This window comes from Impatiens glandulifera, chromosome 5 (genome assembly GCF_907164915.1).
Source record: "Impatiens glandulifera chromosome 5, dImpGla2.1, whole genome shotgun sequence".
In the NCBI taxonomy this organism is placed as follows: domain Eukaryota; kingdom Viridiplantae; phylum Streptophyta; class Magnoliopsida; order Ericales; family Balsaminaceae; genus Impatiens; species Impatiens glandulifera.
Genome location: NC_061866.1, coordinates 28,308,269 through 28,327,732, shown reverse-complemented (window position 1 = coordinate 28,327,732; position 19,464 = coordinate 28,308,269). Strand labels below are relative to the sequence as shown.

The window sequence follows — 19,464 nt, the reverse complement described above, 5'->3', positions numbered from 1 at the left end:
ATCTTTAACTACGGTTTTTAAAAGCGCAGTTAGATCTATTAACTGCGGTTTATTAAACCGCCGTTATAGACTATTAACTACGGTATTTTTCCCGCCCTTATTGATTATATTTTTTTAACGGCAACTTTTAAAGACGGTTGACTACGGTATTTAAACCGCTTAATAAGCTTTAACTATGGGAAATTATCTTTTAACAGCGGTTAAAATCGCCTTTAAATATTACTTTTTTACTAGTGTTAATAGTTGTAAGAAATTGTTAGTTATTTGTTTTAAATATTATTATTAAACAAATATTCGTCGGAAATTCCGTGGTAAGAACATCAGTAACTTTTTGATGGATATTCCTACGGAAACATCACAAACTTTTCAATGGATATTCCTACAGAATATTTCAAATGAAATAATTCGTCAAAAATATCGTCGGAAACTCACAAAAACGTTATAAATTTTGACGGATATATAATATTATTCATTGCATTATACTATTGTTGTCTCTAATAGTTTAGGAATATCAGCCACAACGTTAAGTTATCGCTGAGGGTTATATTATCGATAACATTGTGGCTAATATTATTTTTATTAATGGTAGGGAAAGGGGGGAAACTAGACTTTTAGCTACAGTATTCATGATGAACACCATGCTAATAATAATGACGAGAGAATGGTGGGAAAGCCAGAATATTAACCACGACGTCGACAACGAAAGTCGTTGCTAATATTTTTTTATCAACGTCGGCGTTACATAGCCGATACTAAAAAATATTATTAACCATGGAGGAATGGTCGCCGACACTAATAATATATATTAATCACGACGTGTGTAAACCGTCGCTAATGTTGGTCGTTAAAAAGCCTAATTCTACCAAAATGGCCCATGAGTTAGGAGAGTCAATTCATCTATTCAAGTTCCTCCACTATTGCTTTCTAGTGAAGTCAGAATTTCTATCATAGACCACACAAACATGAATATTAGTCAATGTTACCTTAACATCCATCACGACAATATGTTCACTTGTAAACAAAATTTTGACCTCCACCAAATCCGTATTCCAACCCACCCAAATTTTATCCGTGTTTGCATTTGAATTATAATTAAGATTCCAATTTTCATTAAAATAGAGTGATCTAATTATATTCACATTCTTCAATTTGACCTTTGTTTCTAGAATTCCGAAAATCGTAATCTTGTACCTTTGAATAATCTTCTTGAACTCTTTACATTTAAGGGGTCATTGAGACCTCTTATGTTCCACGTTGTGATTATCATGAATGCGAAAAAGAATTAGACTCTTTGCTGCCTTTTTCTCCTAGTCGAGTTCTCTTCTTTCTTTTCCTCCATTTTGCTCTTGCTGACTTATTTATAGCCAAATCTACATCTTTTATTTATCTATTTAATGCTTGTTTAGAACCTTTTACTTTAGAAGCTAGAGATTGGACAGTTTCACTTGAAAATATTTTCTTTCCGGGGAAATAGTTTCCATCACTAGAATTATCCTCTTCTTCCTCTTCCTCATTATAAATTTAAATAGAATTTGTTGAATGGTGAAACTGAATCTTCCACAAGTCTTGAACTATCAGAAATTCAAGCAACTCCAGAATTATGATCCATTTTCTCATTCTCAACCCCTTACTACCGAGAAATACTTTCTTTTGCCCTTATAATTCGCAGATCCTGAGTAGATTTAATGATTTGCCTAAAACATGCCAGCCCAACATAATTCATCTGTTGTCATAATCTACCTACTTCACCCACTTTTTGTACCACCCTAACTGAATGTTGATCTTTAATAACATATTTTTGGATAACATAAATCCATTAATTGCTCATCATGTTGCCATGCTAGATCTTGATTCTTCATAATCCCATGAATTTTTTCTTTCTCTAAACTAGCATCTACACCTCAATAATAATCTGATTTTGAATGACTGAATCCTCCAAAATCTCCAACAAGCTTTGTTGTGTCTAATGAAGAGGAGAAGACTGCCCTTAGCAAATTCAGAAATTTGAGCTCGTTAGAAGAAAACTTTGTAAAGCACAAAAATCGAGGCAGAATTGGTTATCCTTGGTGACAAAAATACAAAACAAATTTAAAAAAGGCTCATCCAGAAACTTGCATAACGACGTGTACAAGCTTAAGAAAGATGATGGGGAGTATGCATAAGGGCAAAGGCGGGTTCATGACCTTGTTGTCCAGTACAATAGATAACTTATGAGGACTAAAAAACAATCTAGTCACTTTAATACCTTCTATCAGGTCATCAATACAATAATTTCACCAGAAGATATTAGGAATTTGATCGAGGTTGTTACAATTAAAGAATGTCAAGACAGCGTTGTTTAACATCAATGAGAATAAAATTCTGGGTCAGAATGGGTTCAATGCTGAGTTCTTTATGAGAATTGGTCGATTGTGGATCATGATGTCACCGAGGGGGTGTTGGAATTTTTTAAAAACAGGAAGATGTTGAAACAATGGAATGCTACAATTCTTACTTTTATTCCTAAGACTTTGGTGCCTGGAAAAGTTCAGTATTGTAAGCCAATATCTTACTGCAATGTCATTTATAAAATAATTTCAAAAATACTTTCAAAAAGTTTTAAAAGTGTCATATAGATTGTTAGTCTAGGACAATCCACGTTTGTCCCCGGTAGAACTATATCTCACAACATTTTACTCATGCAAAACCTTCTTAAGAGTTATGGAGAAGAAACATAACTCCGAGAGTGACTTTCAAAGATATCAAAAAGAATTTTGATTCAGATGAGAAACTATTCAAGATTTCATGGTAGTTGCTGGTTTTCTGAAAGTTTATATAGATTGGATTTCGCAATGCATTTCTACCTCCTATTTTGTAGTTAGCATTAATAGGATTCATAGAGGCTACTTCAAGAGGGGAAACAAGGTGATGCAAGGGGATTTCCTCTCTTTGTTTATCTTCATCCTCATATGGAGGTCTTTGAAAGCATCTTTACTATATTCTAGAAGAACCATCCATACATCTTTTATCCATTCTATGAGGAGGAGGAGATTACACATTTATGATTTGTCGACGACTTGTTAATTCTCGTAAACGCGTACGTTGAATCCATTAAAACCATAAGGGATGCACCAACTTTCTTTTCTAATAATATATCTTACTATTAACGAGAATACAAGTTTAGATTCTATGAAGGAGTTAAGGAGGAGACAAAGGAGGAAATTTATGGTAACATGGGTATTGCGGTGGGCAACTTTCCGGTGAGGTAATTAGGGATCCCGTTGACAGTAAAGTAGATTCATATCATAAATTGTCGGTCATTAAACGAAAAGGTTAAGAACAATATCTTAGGTTGGGCAACAAAGAATCTTACATATGTCGGGAGGATTGAGTTGGTTAAGTGTGTGGAAATGGGTATCGTCGGGGGTATTGGGCTCATCAACTGGTTCTTCTAAAAAAGGTGATGAAGGAGATAGATACTTTGTTGTGAGGCTTCATTTTGGGCAGCCAAGAGAAGGGAGTAAAAAGGTTAAGTGGACAGATTTTTTAAACCGAAGGAGGAAGACGGTATCGGGTTGAAAAGTTGTATTGAATAGAACAAAGCACTAACATTTAAGAACCTTTGGGAGATTGAACGTAAACAATATTCACTCTGCTTAAAATGGTTAAACTCTCAATTCATGAAATGGGAAAGAAGTATTTGGACGAGCAAAATCAAGGATGGAATGGACTGGTCGTTAAAGAAAATTTTAAAACTCAAAATCAGCATTACTTCGTTATATGACATCCGGTTGGGGGACAATCGAGGCACGCTATTTTGGCATGACCCGTGGTTCTTCTTAATTATGAGGACGGAAGCCTAAAATCCAGCGAAGTATGGGATGTAATCTGAGAGAGGGGGTCGATTGTGGAGTGGATGCCCGTGGTGTGGTCCTCTAAGATCATCTCACGTCATTGATTCATCCTATGGCATGCTTTCTGTAACCTTCTTTCGATTAGGGATCGGATTAGTAAGTATATGTTAATTCTGAGTACTTGCTACGTTTTATGCTCAAGGGAGGAAGAATATATAAATCATTTGTTTGGCGATTATCTTTTTATCGCTAAAATGTCGAGATGGTTCGCTTAAGATATGGAGCTGCTGGATTTTCCTATATATTGGCACCAAATAAAGGATTTAATATTGAAAAGGCTAAGGGAAGCTCATTTTTTGTTAATGTCATGAAGTGCAATTTTGGGCGGTTGTATATCAAGTATGGACAAAAAGGAATGCTATGGTCTTTTCGAGAGCTAGAAGAATCGAAGATCAAATTTGGAATGATATTATCATGACGGCCACACTCTAATTCACACGTGGAGGCGTATTCCATTCACACTGAGAAATTGGGAGCTATGTTGGGAATGGGAAATCAAGTTCGATGAAATCCTAAAATTAGATTTGTATAAGGCTCTTTAGTTGTTTAAAAGTGTTTTGTAATTTTTATTTACTAATGTGTGTTTATGAATTATTTCATTTATTTTTATAAGTATCAATTTTAAGGTTTGTCTAAAATGATACAAACGAACCCATATTGATTTTTCTTTCCCTTTTGTGATTATAATAAAAATGGCAAATAAGTCATTTTTCAAAAAAAATATTGTGATGATAATATCTTATAGATATATTATTATATATTATAATATCCCTTTTCAAACTCAATATTAAAAGAATTTGAACAACTTGAAGTTGAAGGCGAGACAGTAAAATACTGATATTATGTTCTTCAAACTTCATAAACCCATGATTGTTGAAATCTATCAAATGATATGATAAGTATGTTTAATGATAAACTAACGAAGTGGAAAATCCCATTGGAATAGAATGTTGGGTGAAACAACAAATCAGAGAATATGATTTCCGAATAAATTAAGAACATTAACCGATATATTAAAAAAGAAATAATTATTAAAAATATAAAAAAAATTATTAGAGTTTTATTATAGCCCTCCATCAATGATTAAATTAACCATTGATGAAGGCAACGAAATATTAGATTTTATAGTTCAAAAATAAATTTTTGGCTCTAATACCAAATTAGAATGATAAAAGATTGTATTGTATGTTATTATTTTAGAGTTAAATAGGTTGTCTCTATTATATAGACATTACATTAGAATTTATAAGGAAACTAATATAGTATAATAATGATATTATCACAATTTATAATATTGTGATAATATCTTACAAAAAATATTATTATATATTATAACATATTTCCTCTACTGAAGATGGAAATGACTTGAACAACTTGAGGTTGAAGACAAGACTGTGAAATGTTGATGTTGGTTCCTCAAACTTCATAAATTTGTGAGCTCTATCCAATTAATGATGACAATGTCTTGACTAATAAACTAGCGAAAAATTTAGAATCAAATTGATGCTGGGGTGAAACAAAAACTGAAAATAAATTCTGAAGTTACTTATTAGTCTCGAGATCCATTCAAAGACGGAATGACAGTGTGTTGCCTAAAAAGAAAACTATCGAAGAAAGTAGAATTTTATGGGCATAGAATGATGGGGTGAATCAACACCTGAAAAAAAAGCGTCATAATGAAAGGATGACAATGTGTTTGCTAAATAACTAGTAAACAAAACACATATGATTGGATTAAGACCAATAAAAAATATTAGCATTGACTATTTAAATAAAATACCAAATTAAAACAAAAATAAGAGGATATTATAACTAAAGAAAATAAGAACATTAATAAAATATTTAAAAGAAAAAATTATTAGAAAAATATAATATTGGTTTATTAGAGCCCTTACTCAATAACTAACATAATCATTATGAGACTGCGAAAGACTTAATTTTGTAATTTAATAACAAAATTTTTGCTTTCATATTATTTTGTTGTAATGTGAATACGGGAGACGAGGTACGTAAGTAATAAAGAAATATAGTGCTATGCAGTTTTGTGAATTCATAATTATTAGAATTTACAATTATTAAGTCATTGAATGGTCTTGAATGGGTCATATGCATTATAAGAAAAATTGTTAATCCATATATATCTGGCCTTAAAACATGGACTAGTTTTGACATATGTCCTTAAAGACATTTTGATATCTAAAACAATTAATCCTAAAATGTATTTATTATGAAATTCACCAGTTTAAAGGTCAAATTGACAACATCATTTATTTTAAATTTTATCACATTCTTTCTATCTAGACATTGTAAATCATCGTATTCTCATTTATCTTAAATTGTATCTCGTTCATTCTCTCTATACATAATAAATAATCTTATTCTCTATTTCTACAAAGATTAGATTATTGAAGACAGTTACTTAACAACCAACAAATTCTTGGAAAATCATAATATTGTGCATGGAGTCTTCTCCATTTTAAAATAAAGATTGAGGAACATGTATTGTTTTAGAAGGATTCTTAGTATGATGGAGTTCAACTTATTATGAGGCTTGAGTTTATGAACTTAATTGAGATATTTCGAAATTAGTACATCAGATATTCATAAAAGGAGATGGATAGAGTCCTCAGATATTCTAGTAGGTCATGATAACTTAATTTGCAAAAGTCAACAGATTGGATGAACTCATACATAGATTAAGAATGTAACTTAAATTTGATTTTTTTCCCTAATAAATAGTTTAAAATTTATGAAAAGATTCCAACCGTTGATTCCTACATTTTTTTTACTTTTAGAAAGATTTCATAAGAATTTGTAAATTTTAAGGGGAAAAGTCTAAACATTATAGTCCTAAATTTAGAAGGGGAGAAAAAAAAAGTGATCATTTCACAACTTCAAATTCTTTGGAAATAATTTGAAGTCAGCAACAATGTTGTTTAGTGGAGTAACTTGGTTACTAGGCACTAGATCAATTTTGTTATTTCTCATATAGTTATGTTGTGAGGATAAACTTAATAAGTGTATGGACAATATTAATTATGTTGAAAAAACATGGAATTACCTTCGAAATTAGGTCATTAAAAAAAGACAACCGACAAGTACTTTTACTTTATTTGAAGATCTACATATTCACATTTGGAGCAATAATCTACTATATGGTAGGGCCTAAACAAAAAGTTATGTAATGAAAGTATATATATATATATATATATATATAATTGGAACATCCTCACCTTGTTGAAAATTGTGCAAGGAATTGAGAACGCAGCTTATTGATATATTTATTGTTTTTTTTGTATTCACTAATGAAATATATTTGTAAATGTTTAAATTATTAATTATTAAATTTAAAATTAAACAACGTTATGAAACAACGTTAAAAATAGTAGATTTGAAACAAATACATAGTTTGAGAGGATATTCAAAAGTTTGATACTTAAAAGAGTAAATTTCATCATTAATCCATAGTTTAAGGGCGATTAAATGAATTAGTAAGATGGCATATTTTAATTAATTGCATAATTAATATAAAAAATTATTCACTTAATCTTTTCTCTATTTATTTGAAGGTAGACACTAAACAAATGATCAATATCTTTTCCTTTGGTGTAAGAAAATGGCAGGAATTGAAAGTGGTACAAATTCTTCCCACACATTTAGCACCATCTGATTGGAACTTAAATATAATATTTTTTTATCTCAACTATAAATTATATATATATATATATATATTTATAATAATAATATAATATGTATGGAGTTTTATTATGAACCTGGATCTAAAACCAATTTAGATCTTGTAAGAAAGCTTGGAAACAAACGTTTCAAAGAATCAATCCAAAGAAGAGCAATTGGGATATAATTCAGACCAAAACAAATTAGATTGATTTTTTTTTAATATTCTGAGATGAGAACTATCAATTCATTGACATTTTTTATTACTGTTTTTTTTTCTTATAATTTATATCATTTTATTATAATAATTGATTATAGGATACTGAAACCACAATTCATACCTATTTTATGGAAGTAACGAATCTGATTGTTAATTTGCGGGTTAACCTATTCCCGGAGTGGAGCAATTAAATTAAAACATATTGCTTTGTATGTTTAAAATTGTAAATGACATACAAGTTCGAACCTAAGAGATTTATATTATTGTACGCTTTAAATTGGTCCGCACAATGTTGGTTCTTTGCGAGAGTCGCCGCCTAATTTTCTTTTTGTCGGAGTCCTCACTTGAAAGAAAATATATACAGAAATATTATTAAGTCTGGTACTTGGTTACACATACAAAAAAGCCTCAGCGCTATACCCAGCGTGCCCATCTATAAATATGGTCTCTACTCCGAAATTGTTTGTATTTTATTCAAATAATTATTTACTAAAGAATAATTTAAATCATTGGCTTCCTTCTATGGCTAAAAGCTTAGTTCTAGTCTATGACTAATGAACCATTCTAAATCTCATCATATTCATGTAGATTCTATGTCAATCATAGTTCATAACTATAATATGTATAAATAAAAGTGCAGCATACCTATTCTAAGTAAGGGCCAAAAGTTACTAAAACCGAAAATTTGCAAAGACTCCTTACAATCTTTAGAAGCATTTTGATAGACTAGAAATGGGTTTAGAACCCTTGCATAGAAATTTCAAAAAACAAATTGAAGCTTGAAGCTTGAGTTATAATGATGGATTTTTTTGGTGAAGGTTCTTATGCCTTAAATCTTCTCTAATCATTCCCTTTTGAATTTGTAAACCTTACCCAACTCACCCTTAGTCCTAATTTATAGTCTAGTGTCTCCATTTTGAAATCCCCTAAATTTGCTCAATTTCTTCATCCTCGAAATTCGACATGCTTTGGGGTTAATGATGTTAGAATTATGCTAATTAGATCATAATTTAATGTGTGGAAAATTAAAATTTGAATGCGGCAGAAGCGTACCTTAATTTGATGAACCATGAATCTTCTCTTTCTTAAACTTTGCATGGTTGAATGATTCTTTAATCTCTTTCCTTAAACATTTCTTATATGGAATGGTTCTTACATTTAATAGGTTTTTCTCTCTGTTGATGGGGATGCAAAGGAGAATTGACCGTACTTTAAATGGGGACCATTACTGTTACATATAACTAACATTAAGTTAGTTATTATAGTTCTGAAATATAAACAACCCCAACTACTTGGGATAAATGCCTATTGAAATGATAAAGTATGCGATGAAAAAAGTGATAGTTTGATATTTTTTATGGTTATTTGTTGGGTAAACGCCCAATTAGGAATCACTCAAATACACTTAATTGGCAATATTTTCACAATTATGTTTGTTAATTACAATGATCTAAAATGAAAATTCATTTGGATCATGACTTTATACTAAAAAACTAAATAATCACACCTAAAAAATTATTAGAACACCATACCAAAAACTAGTTTCAGCTTTAACTTCAATTATTTGCTAATGAAATTGTGATTATGAGATCATGTCAACATATTAGTTTCTTAATAGGCTCATATTATGCTTGTTATTATGGGATAATCTTTTAGGTAAACCTTTGGCCCAAACATTGATGCCCAATATATTGTAGTTTGTTCAACTATATTGTTTAATTGAATTGAGGTATATATATATCAAAATACTATTTATCTAGCATACATATATTTATATAAGCATTAAAGTGGAATAAGGCGGTCCTAGTATCATTTGCAAATATTACAATGATCTTTTCGGCATGTTCGAGGTTCGTTGACATATATTGAGTACATATTTCTATTTTTAGGTTGTTATTTGCTTCTTCGTTTTGTCTTTTGAATGCCAGAAATTAGCTTAGCAAATATGAATGGACAAGGTTTATGTCAATAATGGATATTTTAATAATGGGTTGGTTTGCATATTGTGTCTATTGGGACTAGTATAGTTTCAATGATTTTTTTGTCCCTCTATCTCCCTCCTCCTTATATATGTTAATGTATTTGTTTAACTTTTATTTATCAGGACTATTGTAGGTATACATACCATTTTCATTTCACAATAAGTTAATAAAAAACTGTCTAACCTTCGGTTGTCCTGAAAAATGTAAGTTCATTTTATTTTGTGTGATGTGAATATATTTTGCGACAAAGTAGTCAATTATACCATTATATGAGGTGAACTTTAATTGGATGTTAAGAACACATGTGTGATTGCAGTTGTTAAAGTTGAAGTAACTATAATGTTGAAATGAAATAGGTGAATTTAAATGCTGTGAACTGAGAAATCAACCAATTATTGCCTACTCATTTAAGATGAATAATGATTCATGTCAAATCTGATAATTAAACGAAAGGAGGCTATGAAGTTGGTCTTGTGGTGTCTAAGGTGGACCATAGAAATGGAGGACATGGGAATCCAAGGCCACTATGTTGGTTGGGTTTGTGGACAGAAACTACGCAAAAATTGTTGAGTACTAGAGGAGATTTTTATTATGTGTTTATGCTTAATTAAATCACAACAAAATGAAATTCAATTTAGAAATTATTGAAACTCTTACCATATCAATGGTTTAATGTGTTTCTCCCTAAGTCTGGATGATATTAATTAATGAGTTTATTGATGAAGAATTCCATGAGTTGAGGTGTATAGATTAGGGACCAATGGGAATTTGGTATTTGAAGTTAATTATGTTTCCTCTTGCTATAAACTTAGAGCCATGTCTTACACAACTTTTTGGAGGTTAGAAGAATCTTGGAAAATTACTATATTACATTGGAATCAATTAAAGTTGAAATTGAGATTTTACATGAAAAATTCTACAAATTTGAAGCACCCTATATGCACGTTAATTGAAAATTTGAGCAAATAAATTGTGATTTATGAATCCGTAAAAAAACAATAAATATATAATTATAATCAACAAATTTAACAGAAATTATTATAAACATTGACTCTCATTTTTACAATATAACTTACATCTAGAAACTATACTTGACACTAGAGATAGTGAATGCCAAACAAGGGAATCTGTAAAAACAATATATAATATAATCAACAAAATTAACAGGAGAATTATTATAAACATCTTCAACTCTCCTTTTACAATATAATTTACATCTAGAAACTATAGATGACACTAATGAGAGTGAATGCCAACACGACACTAAAATGATTCTCTAGAATACACATTAATACCTGCCTTTATATTTCAGCATGCCTCTTTCACTAATTCATGGTTTAGAATCCCCACAATAGAATTATTCATTTATTCGTGCCAATTATAAGATAAATAACCAAAAAAAAAGAATGATACATTTCAAAAGAAAATTAGTTACAATAATAAAATCTTCAGTTGGCAAGGCTATATATTCAATTTTTTTAATGTTTCAAAATTGATAAAAAAAAAAAAAGGAAAGAAGAAAAAGAAACATATGAACTATGAGTTAATTAAGGAAAATATATTTAAGTACTGTATCATGCAAAAGAATTAATAAACTTAACTTCTAGCCATTACTCACTTGTTAATCCACAACTGTTTTAACCATGTATAAAATACTGTATAGTAATATATATGAAAATGTATGGAGTGTGTTGATTGTGTTAATTACTGTATCATGATTTAAGTACTACAGAACAAGACTTGTTTATGGGGATTCAGAAAAAGGTAATGACTAGCCCCCAAATTAATCGTTTCTTCATTCCTATTGCACAGAAGACCGCTCACGTCTGGGATACTCATGTATTTACTGATTCGATCTCTAGTGCTGAGCCTTTCCCAGAAAGTGAACCATAGGATAAATTGATGTCATGGTATAATCTTTGTCGACCAAACCAGGGGAGCCCAATCTACCTTCTATTCTTTATCTCGAATGGTGTCCCACACCCTGCTTGAAACCAATTTTCCATTTTCTTCTACAATCCATTTGTGATTGTCAGGTCTTTCGTAGAATGTGTACTATGTATGTGGTCAATAATTCTCTGCCTTTCCGGAATTTTACTTAGTAGCGAGTTCCACTCCTACATTTTTTTTTACTTTTTAGAAAGATTTCATAAGAATTTGTAAATTTTAAGGGGAAAAGTCTAAACATTATAGTCCTAAATTTAGAAGGGGAGAAAAAAAAAAGTGATCATTTCACAACTTCAATTTCTTTGGAAATAATTTGAAGTCAGCAACAATGTTGTTTAGTGGAGTAACTTGGTTACTAGGCACTAGATCAATTTTGTTATTTCTCATATAGTTATGTTGTGAGGATAAACTTAATAAGTGTATGGACAATATTAATTATGTTGAAAAAACATGGAATTACCTTCGAAATTAGGTCATTATAAAAAGACAACCGAGAAGTACTTTTACTTTATTTGAAGATCTACATATTCACATTTGGAGCAATAATCTACTATATGGTAGGGCCTAAACAAAAAGTTAAGATAATGAAGTAGTAATATATATATATATATATATATATATATATATATATATATATATATATATAAATTGGAACATCCTCACCTTGTTGAAAATTGTGCAAGGAATTGAGAACGCAGCTTATTAATATATTTATTGTTTTTTTTGTATTCACTAATGAAATATATTTGTAAATGTTTAAATTATTAATTATTAAATTTAAAATTAAACAACGTTATGAAACAACGTTAAAAATAGTAGATTTGAAACAAATACATAGTTTGAGAGGATATTCAAAAGTTTGATACTTAAAAGAGTAAATTTCATCATTAATCCATAGTTTAAAGGCGATTAAATGAATTAGTGAGATGGCATATTTTAATTAATTGCATAATTAATATAAAAAATTATTCACTTAATCTTTTCTCTATTTATTCGATGGTAGACACTAAACAAATGATCCCACACATTTAGCACCATCTGATTCGAACTTAAATATAATATTTTTTATCTCAACTATATAATATATATATATATATATATATATATATATAATAATATAATATGTATGGAGTTTTATTATGAACCTGGATCTAAAACCAGTTTAGATCTTGTAAGAAAGGTTGGAAACAAACGTTTCAAAGAATCAATCCAAAGAAGAGCAATTGGGATATAATTCAGACCAAAACAAATTAGATTGATTTTTTTTTAATATTCTGAGACGAGAACTATCAATTCATTGACATTTTTTATTACTGTTTTTTTCTTATAATTTATATCATTTTATTATAATTAGGGGTGAGCAAATGGGTAAACCAATCCGTTTTATCCGATCTGTATTAAATCCAAACTAAGTTTACCCAATCCGTAATCCAAATCATTTTACTAATTAATACGGATCGGATACGGATTGGATTGAAAATGGTTTGGATAATCCAAACTAAAAAATATTTATACATATCAGTTTAAAATTAGTCAACAATTTTTTTAAAACTTTTTTTTTAATTTTTTAAAAATTTTTATTTTTAAAATTCGAATTTTTTATTATTATTAAATTTGAATCTGAAAAAATAATAAAAATAATAATAATAAAAGAAATAAAAATAAAAATAAATATCGTTTTCATAAGTACAATATATATTATATTAAGATGAAATTTAATTTAGAGAAAATTAATTAAAAAATATATTTTTATTTAGATAGTTTGGATAATTTGGATAATCCTAATCCAATCCGATTTAATTCAATCCGATCTCAGTCCAATCCGAATTAGTATTTAGGATTCGGATTGGATTGGATTTCGGATTAAACCACGCAATACTCACCCCTAATTATAATTATTGATTATAGGATACTTAAACCACAATTCATACCTATTTTATGGAAGTAACAAATCTGATTGTTAATTTGCGGGTTAACCTATTCCCGGAGTGGAGCAATTAAATTAAAACATATTGCTTTGTATGTTTAAAATTTTAAATGACATACAAGTTCGAACCTAAGAGATTTATATTATTGTACGCTTTAAATTGGTCCGCACAATGTTGGTTCTTTGCGAGAGTCGCCGCCTAATTTTCTTTTTATCGGAGTCCTCACTTGAAAGAAAATATATACAGAAATATTATTAAGTCTGGTACTTAGTTACACATACAAAAAAGCCTCAGCGCTATACCCAACGTGCCCATCTATAAATATGGTCTCTACTCCGAAACTCTTTGTATTTTATTCAAAATAATTATTTACTAAAGAATAATTTAAAACATTGGCTTCCTTCTATGGTTAAAAGCATAGTTCTAGTCTATGACTAATGAACCATTCTCAATCTCATCATATTCATGTAGATTCTATGTCAATCATACTTCATAACTATAATATGTATAAATAAAAGTGCAGCATACCTATTCTAAGTAAGGGCCAAAAGTGACTAAAACAGAAAATTTGCAAAGACTCCTTACAATCTTTAGAAGCATTTTGATAGACTATAAATGGGTTTAGAACCCTTGCTTAGAAATTTCAAAAAAAAATTGAAGCTTGAAGCTTGAGTTATAATGATGGATTTTTTTGGTGAAGGTTCTTATGCCTTAAATCTTCTCTAATCATTCCCTCTTGAATTTCTAAACCTTACCCAACTCACCCTTAGTCCTAATTTATAGTCTAGTGTCTCCATTTTGAAATCCCCTAAATTTGCTCAATTTCGTCTTCCTCGAAATTCGACATGCTTTGGGGTTAATGATGTTAGAATTATGCTAATTAGATCATAATTTAATGTGTGAGAAATTAAAAAAATTAAAATTTGAATGCGGAAAAAGCGTACCATAATTTGATGAACCATGAATCTTCTCTTTCTTAGACTTTGCATGGTTGAATGATTCTTTAATCTCTTTCCTTAAACTTTTCTTATATGCAATGGTTCTTACATTTGATGAGTATGTCGATAGGTTTCTCTCTCTGTTGATGGGATGCAAATGAGAATTGACCGTACATTAAATGGGGACCATTACTGTTACATATAGCTAACATTAAGTTAGTTATTATAGTTCTGAAATATAAACAACCCTAACTACTTGGGATAAATGCTTATGGAAATGATAAAGTATGCGATGAAAAAAGTCTAGTTTTATATTTTTATGGTTATTTGTTGGTAAACGCCCACGTAGGGAATCACTCAAATACACTTAATTGGCAATATTTTCACAATTATGTTTGTTAATTACAATGATCTAAAAATGAAAATGATTTGGGTCATGACTTTTATACTAGAAAAATAAATAATCACACTTAAAAAATTATTAGAACACCATCCAAAAACTAGTTTCAGCTTTAACTTCAATTATTTTCTAATGAAATTGTGATTATAAGATCATGTCAACATATTAGTTTCTTAATAGGCTCATATTATGCTTGTTATTTATGGGATAATCTTTTAGGTAAACCTTTGGCCAAACATTGATGCCCAATATATTGTATTTGTTCAACTATTATTGTTTAATTGAATTGAGGTATATATCTATTCCAAATACTATTTATCTAGCATACATATATTTATATAAGTATTAAAGTGGAATAAGGCGGTCTAGTATCATTTGCAAATATTAGAATGATCTTTTCGGCATGTCGAGGTTTGTTGACATATATTGAGTACATATTTCTATTTTTAGTTGTTATTTGCTTCTTCGTTTTGTCTTTTGAATGCCAGAAATTAGCTTAGCAAATATGAATTGACAAGGTTTGAGTCAATAATGGATATTTTAATAATGTGTTGGTTTGCGTATGTGTCTATTGGGGCTAGTGTAGAGTTTCAATGATTTTTTTTTCCCTCTAATCTCCCTCCTCATTATATATGTTAATGTATTTGTTTAACTTTTGTTTATCAGGACTATTGTAGGTATACATACCATTTTCATTTCACAATAAGTTAATAAAAAACTGTCTAACTTCGTTTGTCCTGAAAATAGACATCGTTTGTCCTGAAAAATGTAAGTTCATTTTTATTTTGTGTGATGTGAATATATTTTGCGACAAAGTAGTCAATTATAGAATTATTATGAGGTGAACTTTTAATTGGATGTTAAGAACACATGTGTGATGGTAGTTGTTAAAGTTGAAGTAACTAATAATGTTGAAATGAAATGGGTGAATTTGAAAATGCTGTGAAATGAGAAATCAACCAATTATTGCCAACTCATTTAAGATGAAATAATGATTCATGTCAAATCTGATAATTAAACAAAAGGAGGCTATGAAGTGGGTCTTATGGTTCTACAAAGGTGGACCATAGAAATGGAGGACATGGGAATCCAAGGCCACTATGTTTGGTTGGGTTTGTGGACAGAAACTACGCAAGAATTGTTGAGTACTAGAGGAGATTTTTATTATGTGTTTATGATTAATTAAATCACAACAAGATGAAAATTCAATTTAGAAATTATTGAAACTCTTACCATATCAATGGTTTAATGTGTTTCTCCCTGAGTCTAGATGATATTAATTAGTGAGTTTATTGATGAAGAATTCCATGAGTTGAGGTGTATAGATTATGGACCAATGGGAATTTGGTATTTTGAAGTTAATTATGTTTCTCTTGCTATAAACTTAGAGCCATGTCTTACACAACTTTTGGAGGTTAGGAGAATCATGGAAAATTACTATATTACATTGGAATCAATTAAAGTTGAAATTGAGATTTTACACTAAATTGATGAAAACTCTACAAATTTGAAGCACCCTATATGCAGGTTAAATTGAAAATTTGAGCAAATAAATTATGATTTCTGAATCCGTAAAAAAAACAATAAATATATAATCATAATCAACAAATTTAACAGGAAATTATTATAAACATTGACTCTCCTTTTTACAATATAACTTACATAATATCTAGAAACTATACTTACACTAGCGATAGTGAATGCCAAACAAGAGAATCTGTAAAAACAATATATAATATAATCAACAAAATTAACAGGAGAATTATTATAAACATCTTCAACTCTCCTTTTATAATATAATTTACATCTAGAAATTATAGATGATACACTAAAAGGATTCTCTAGAATACACATTAATACCTGCCTTTATATTTCAGCATGCCTCTTTCACTAATTCATGGTTTAGAATCCGACAATAGAATTATTCAGTTATTCGTGCCAATAATAAGATTCGTGCCAATTATAAGATAAATAACAAAAAAAAAAAAGAATGTTACAATTCAAAAGAAATTTAGTTACAATAATAAAATCTTCAGTTGGCAAGGCTATATATTCAATTTTTTTAATGTTTCAAAATTGATAAAAAAAGAAGGAAAGAAGAAAAAGAAACACATGAACTATGAGTTAATTAAGGAAAGTATATTTAATTACTATATCATGCAAAAGAAATTAATAAACTTAACTTCTCTCCATTACTCACTTGTTAATCCACAACTGTTTTAACCATGTATAAAATACTATATTGTAATATATAGGAAAATGTATGGAGTGTGTTGATTTGTTGTAGGGAGAATTGAAGTACTACAGAACAAGACTTGTTTATGGGGATTATGAAAAAGGTAATGACTAGCGCACCAAATTATAAACATCATTTTGCATACACATGCATGCACTAGCTGAATGTTTGATTTTCTAGATTGACTGATGTTTTATTATGGGAAATTTCTATATGCAACATATAACTTGGAGTTAAGAGTAGAAATAAAAAATATTCCTTGATAAATTATTCGAAATATGGAATTGAGATTGTTACTAAAACTCTAGTTCAAGATTGATTTCGAGTTAAGAGGTGTATTGTTTAAGAAATGTTTCTTATGTCTAATTAGATCTTCAAAAGTTTAACATTTAAGACTTTAGGATATAACAAAATAAATTGTGTATAGTTTCATCCCACTTTTATTATTACAACTGGTTTAAAATTTATTTGTTTATATATGTGTTAGTTTTATTAGACCAGTAAAAATATGAGTTGAATTATTGAGGAGAATGTTTTTGAGTAATATTGAGTCAACTTAAATTGTAAGTAAATGAGAAGATATGTTTCTACACAAAAAAAAAAAACTAAAATAATAAGAAATGAAAGTTAAATAGAAGATATGTGTTAATAATTGACTTCAAACTTCTGAGATATATTTACAAATTGTCTATGAAACAAGAAAGTTACTTGTGCATAAAAAACAAAAGGTACATTTTAGAACTCATTAAGGTATGTTTTCTCTTATGCATGCACCAAATAGAATAAGTTGTTCTTACTGATAAGTAAGAACAATCAATCCTTCATAAAATGTATATGGTAGTAATTTGAAGAAAATATGATTGTATTGTAATATGATTGGAATGTAATATTCTTTTTGTTTCATTTCACAACTTTTGATTTTGAATGGAACTTGCACTACAAAGATGATCACCTAGTTAGTGATGCAAGGGTTATGATAGATTTATGGTGGGAAATTCATTGAAAGAGATTTATTGATTGTTGTGTATTTTCCAAAATAAAGTTGAAGGTAAGGCCTCTTTGCTTTCAAAGAAATAGAAACTATTTGAGAACTGATGTATATGCTTAAAAAGAAGATGGACATAAACACGTTGAAGAAATCAAGTTGGTCGTTTGAAATGATAATCAATAAAGGCGTGTGCCGAAAATTATTTCAAGTTGGTCAACTAAGTTACTTACAAAGAGATGTTTATAGGTTTTTCACGTCTTTTGCAAGGGAGTGTATTCAATTGGTAGTCCACTTCCAGGTGTTAGGGAGACTAACCAAAGAATGAAGATGAGATTGAGAAGATAGAAGCATGTCACTCGTTCCTTATGGTTCGTGATGGTTTGGAATAGGCCAAATTGTCGGCTAGTCGTTGACGATGAAGACAAGATTAATGTAAAATCCAAGAATGTCACAAAGGGAGACAACGAAGTGGGTCATATGTTTCTACAAAGGTGGATATGAAAAATTGATGATCTAGAATCCCAAGACCATTGTTTGGATAGGTGTGTGGGTAAAAACCATGCAAGGATTTTTGAGAAGAGGAAATCAAAGTATTTGTTTATGTTTGATAAATCAAAACAAGTTGGAAATTCAATTTACAAATTATTAAAACAGTTTCCACATCAATTTTTGAGTTTCTTTCTAAACATTATCTTTAGTCAAAATGATAGATTATCCCTAAAAGACCAAAAGTCCCTAAAAGACCAAGAGTTTTGTGAATCATTCTAGACAGGCCTAGAGATGATTTTGGTTTCATAACAATCAAATAAATTAAAACGAAAAATAATCGCAAATTGTTATCTCAGTTTTCTAAACTAGTTTATGATATTCCAATTATGTTATCTTTGGAATCCTGGAATCCGTCTCCGCGTTCCCGACCGCTGCTCCAAATAAACACTTGTGTAGGTTCGAATTGAATCGGATGCTTTTGGCTTTGAGAATTGTTGTTGCTTTGATCTCCTTTTAGTTCTTCGGGAAGCTGGTCAACTCTAAGATTGTGGTGAATTAGTCCCAAATTTTTGAAACGATATGGCAGCTACCAAACAGGTGATCGATCGTTTCTTCATTACTATTGCACAGAAGACAGTTCATGTCTGGGATACTCATGTATTTGCTGATTCGATCTCTAGTGCTATGCCTTTCCCAGAAAGTGAACCATAGGATAAACTGATGTCACGGTATAATCTTTGTCGACCAAACCAGGGGAGCCCAATCTAC

General features: G+C 29.7%; 1 protein-coding gene across 1 annotated transcript in view; it reads left to right on the top strand.

Moving 5' to 3' along the window:
- LOC124939170 (chromatin remodeling protein EBS-like) overlaps positions 1–19,407 on the top strand; it is a 33,293-nt gene extending 13,886 nt beyond the window's left edge. Inside the window, exons 6-7 of the mRNA XM_047479676.1 lie at positions 17,271–17,322; positions 19,283–19,407. Of these exons, the coding sequence (XP_047335632.1) occupies positions 17,271–17,322; positions 19,283–19,407 (177 nt within the window). The remainder of the gene's footprint in view (positions 1–17,270; positions 17,323–19,282) is intronic.
- The last annotated feature ends 57 nt before the right edge of the window (positions 19,408–19,464 follow it).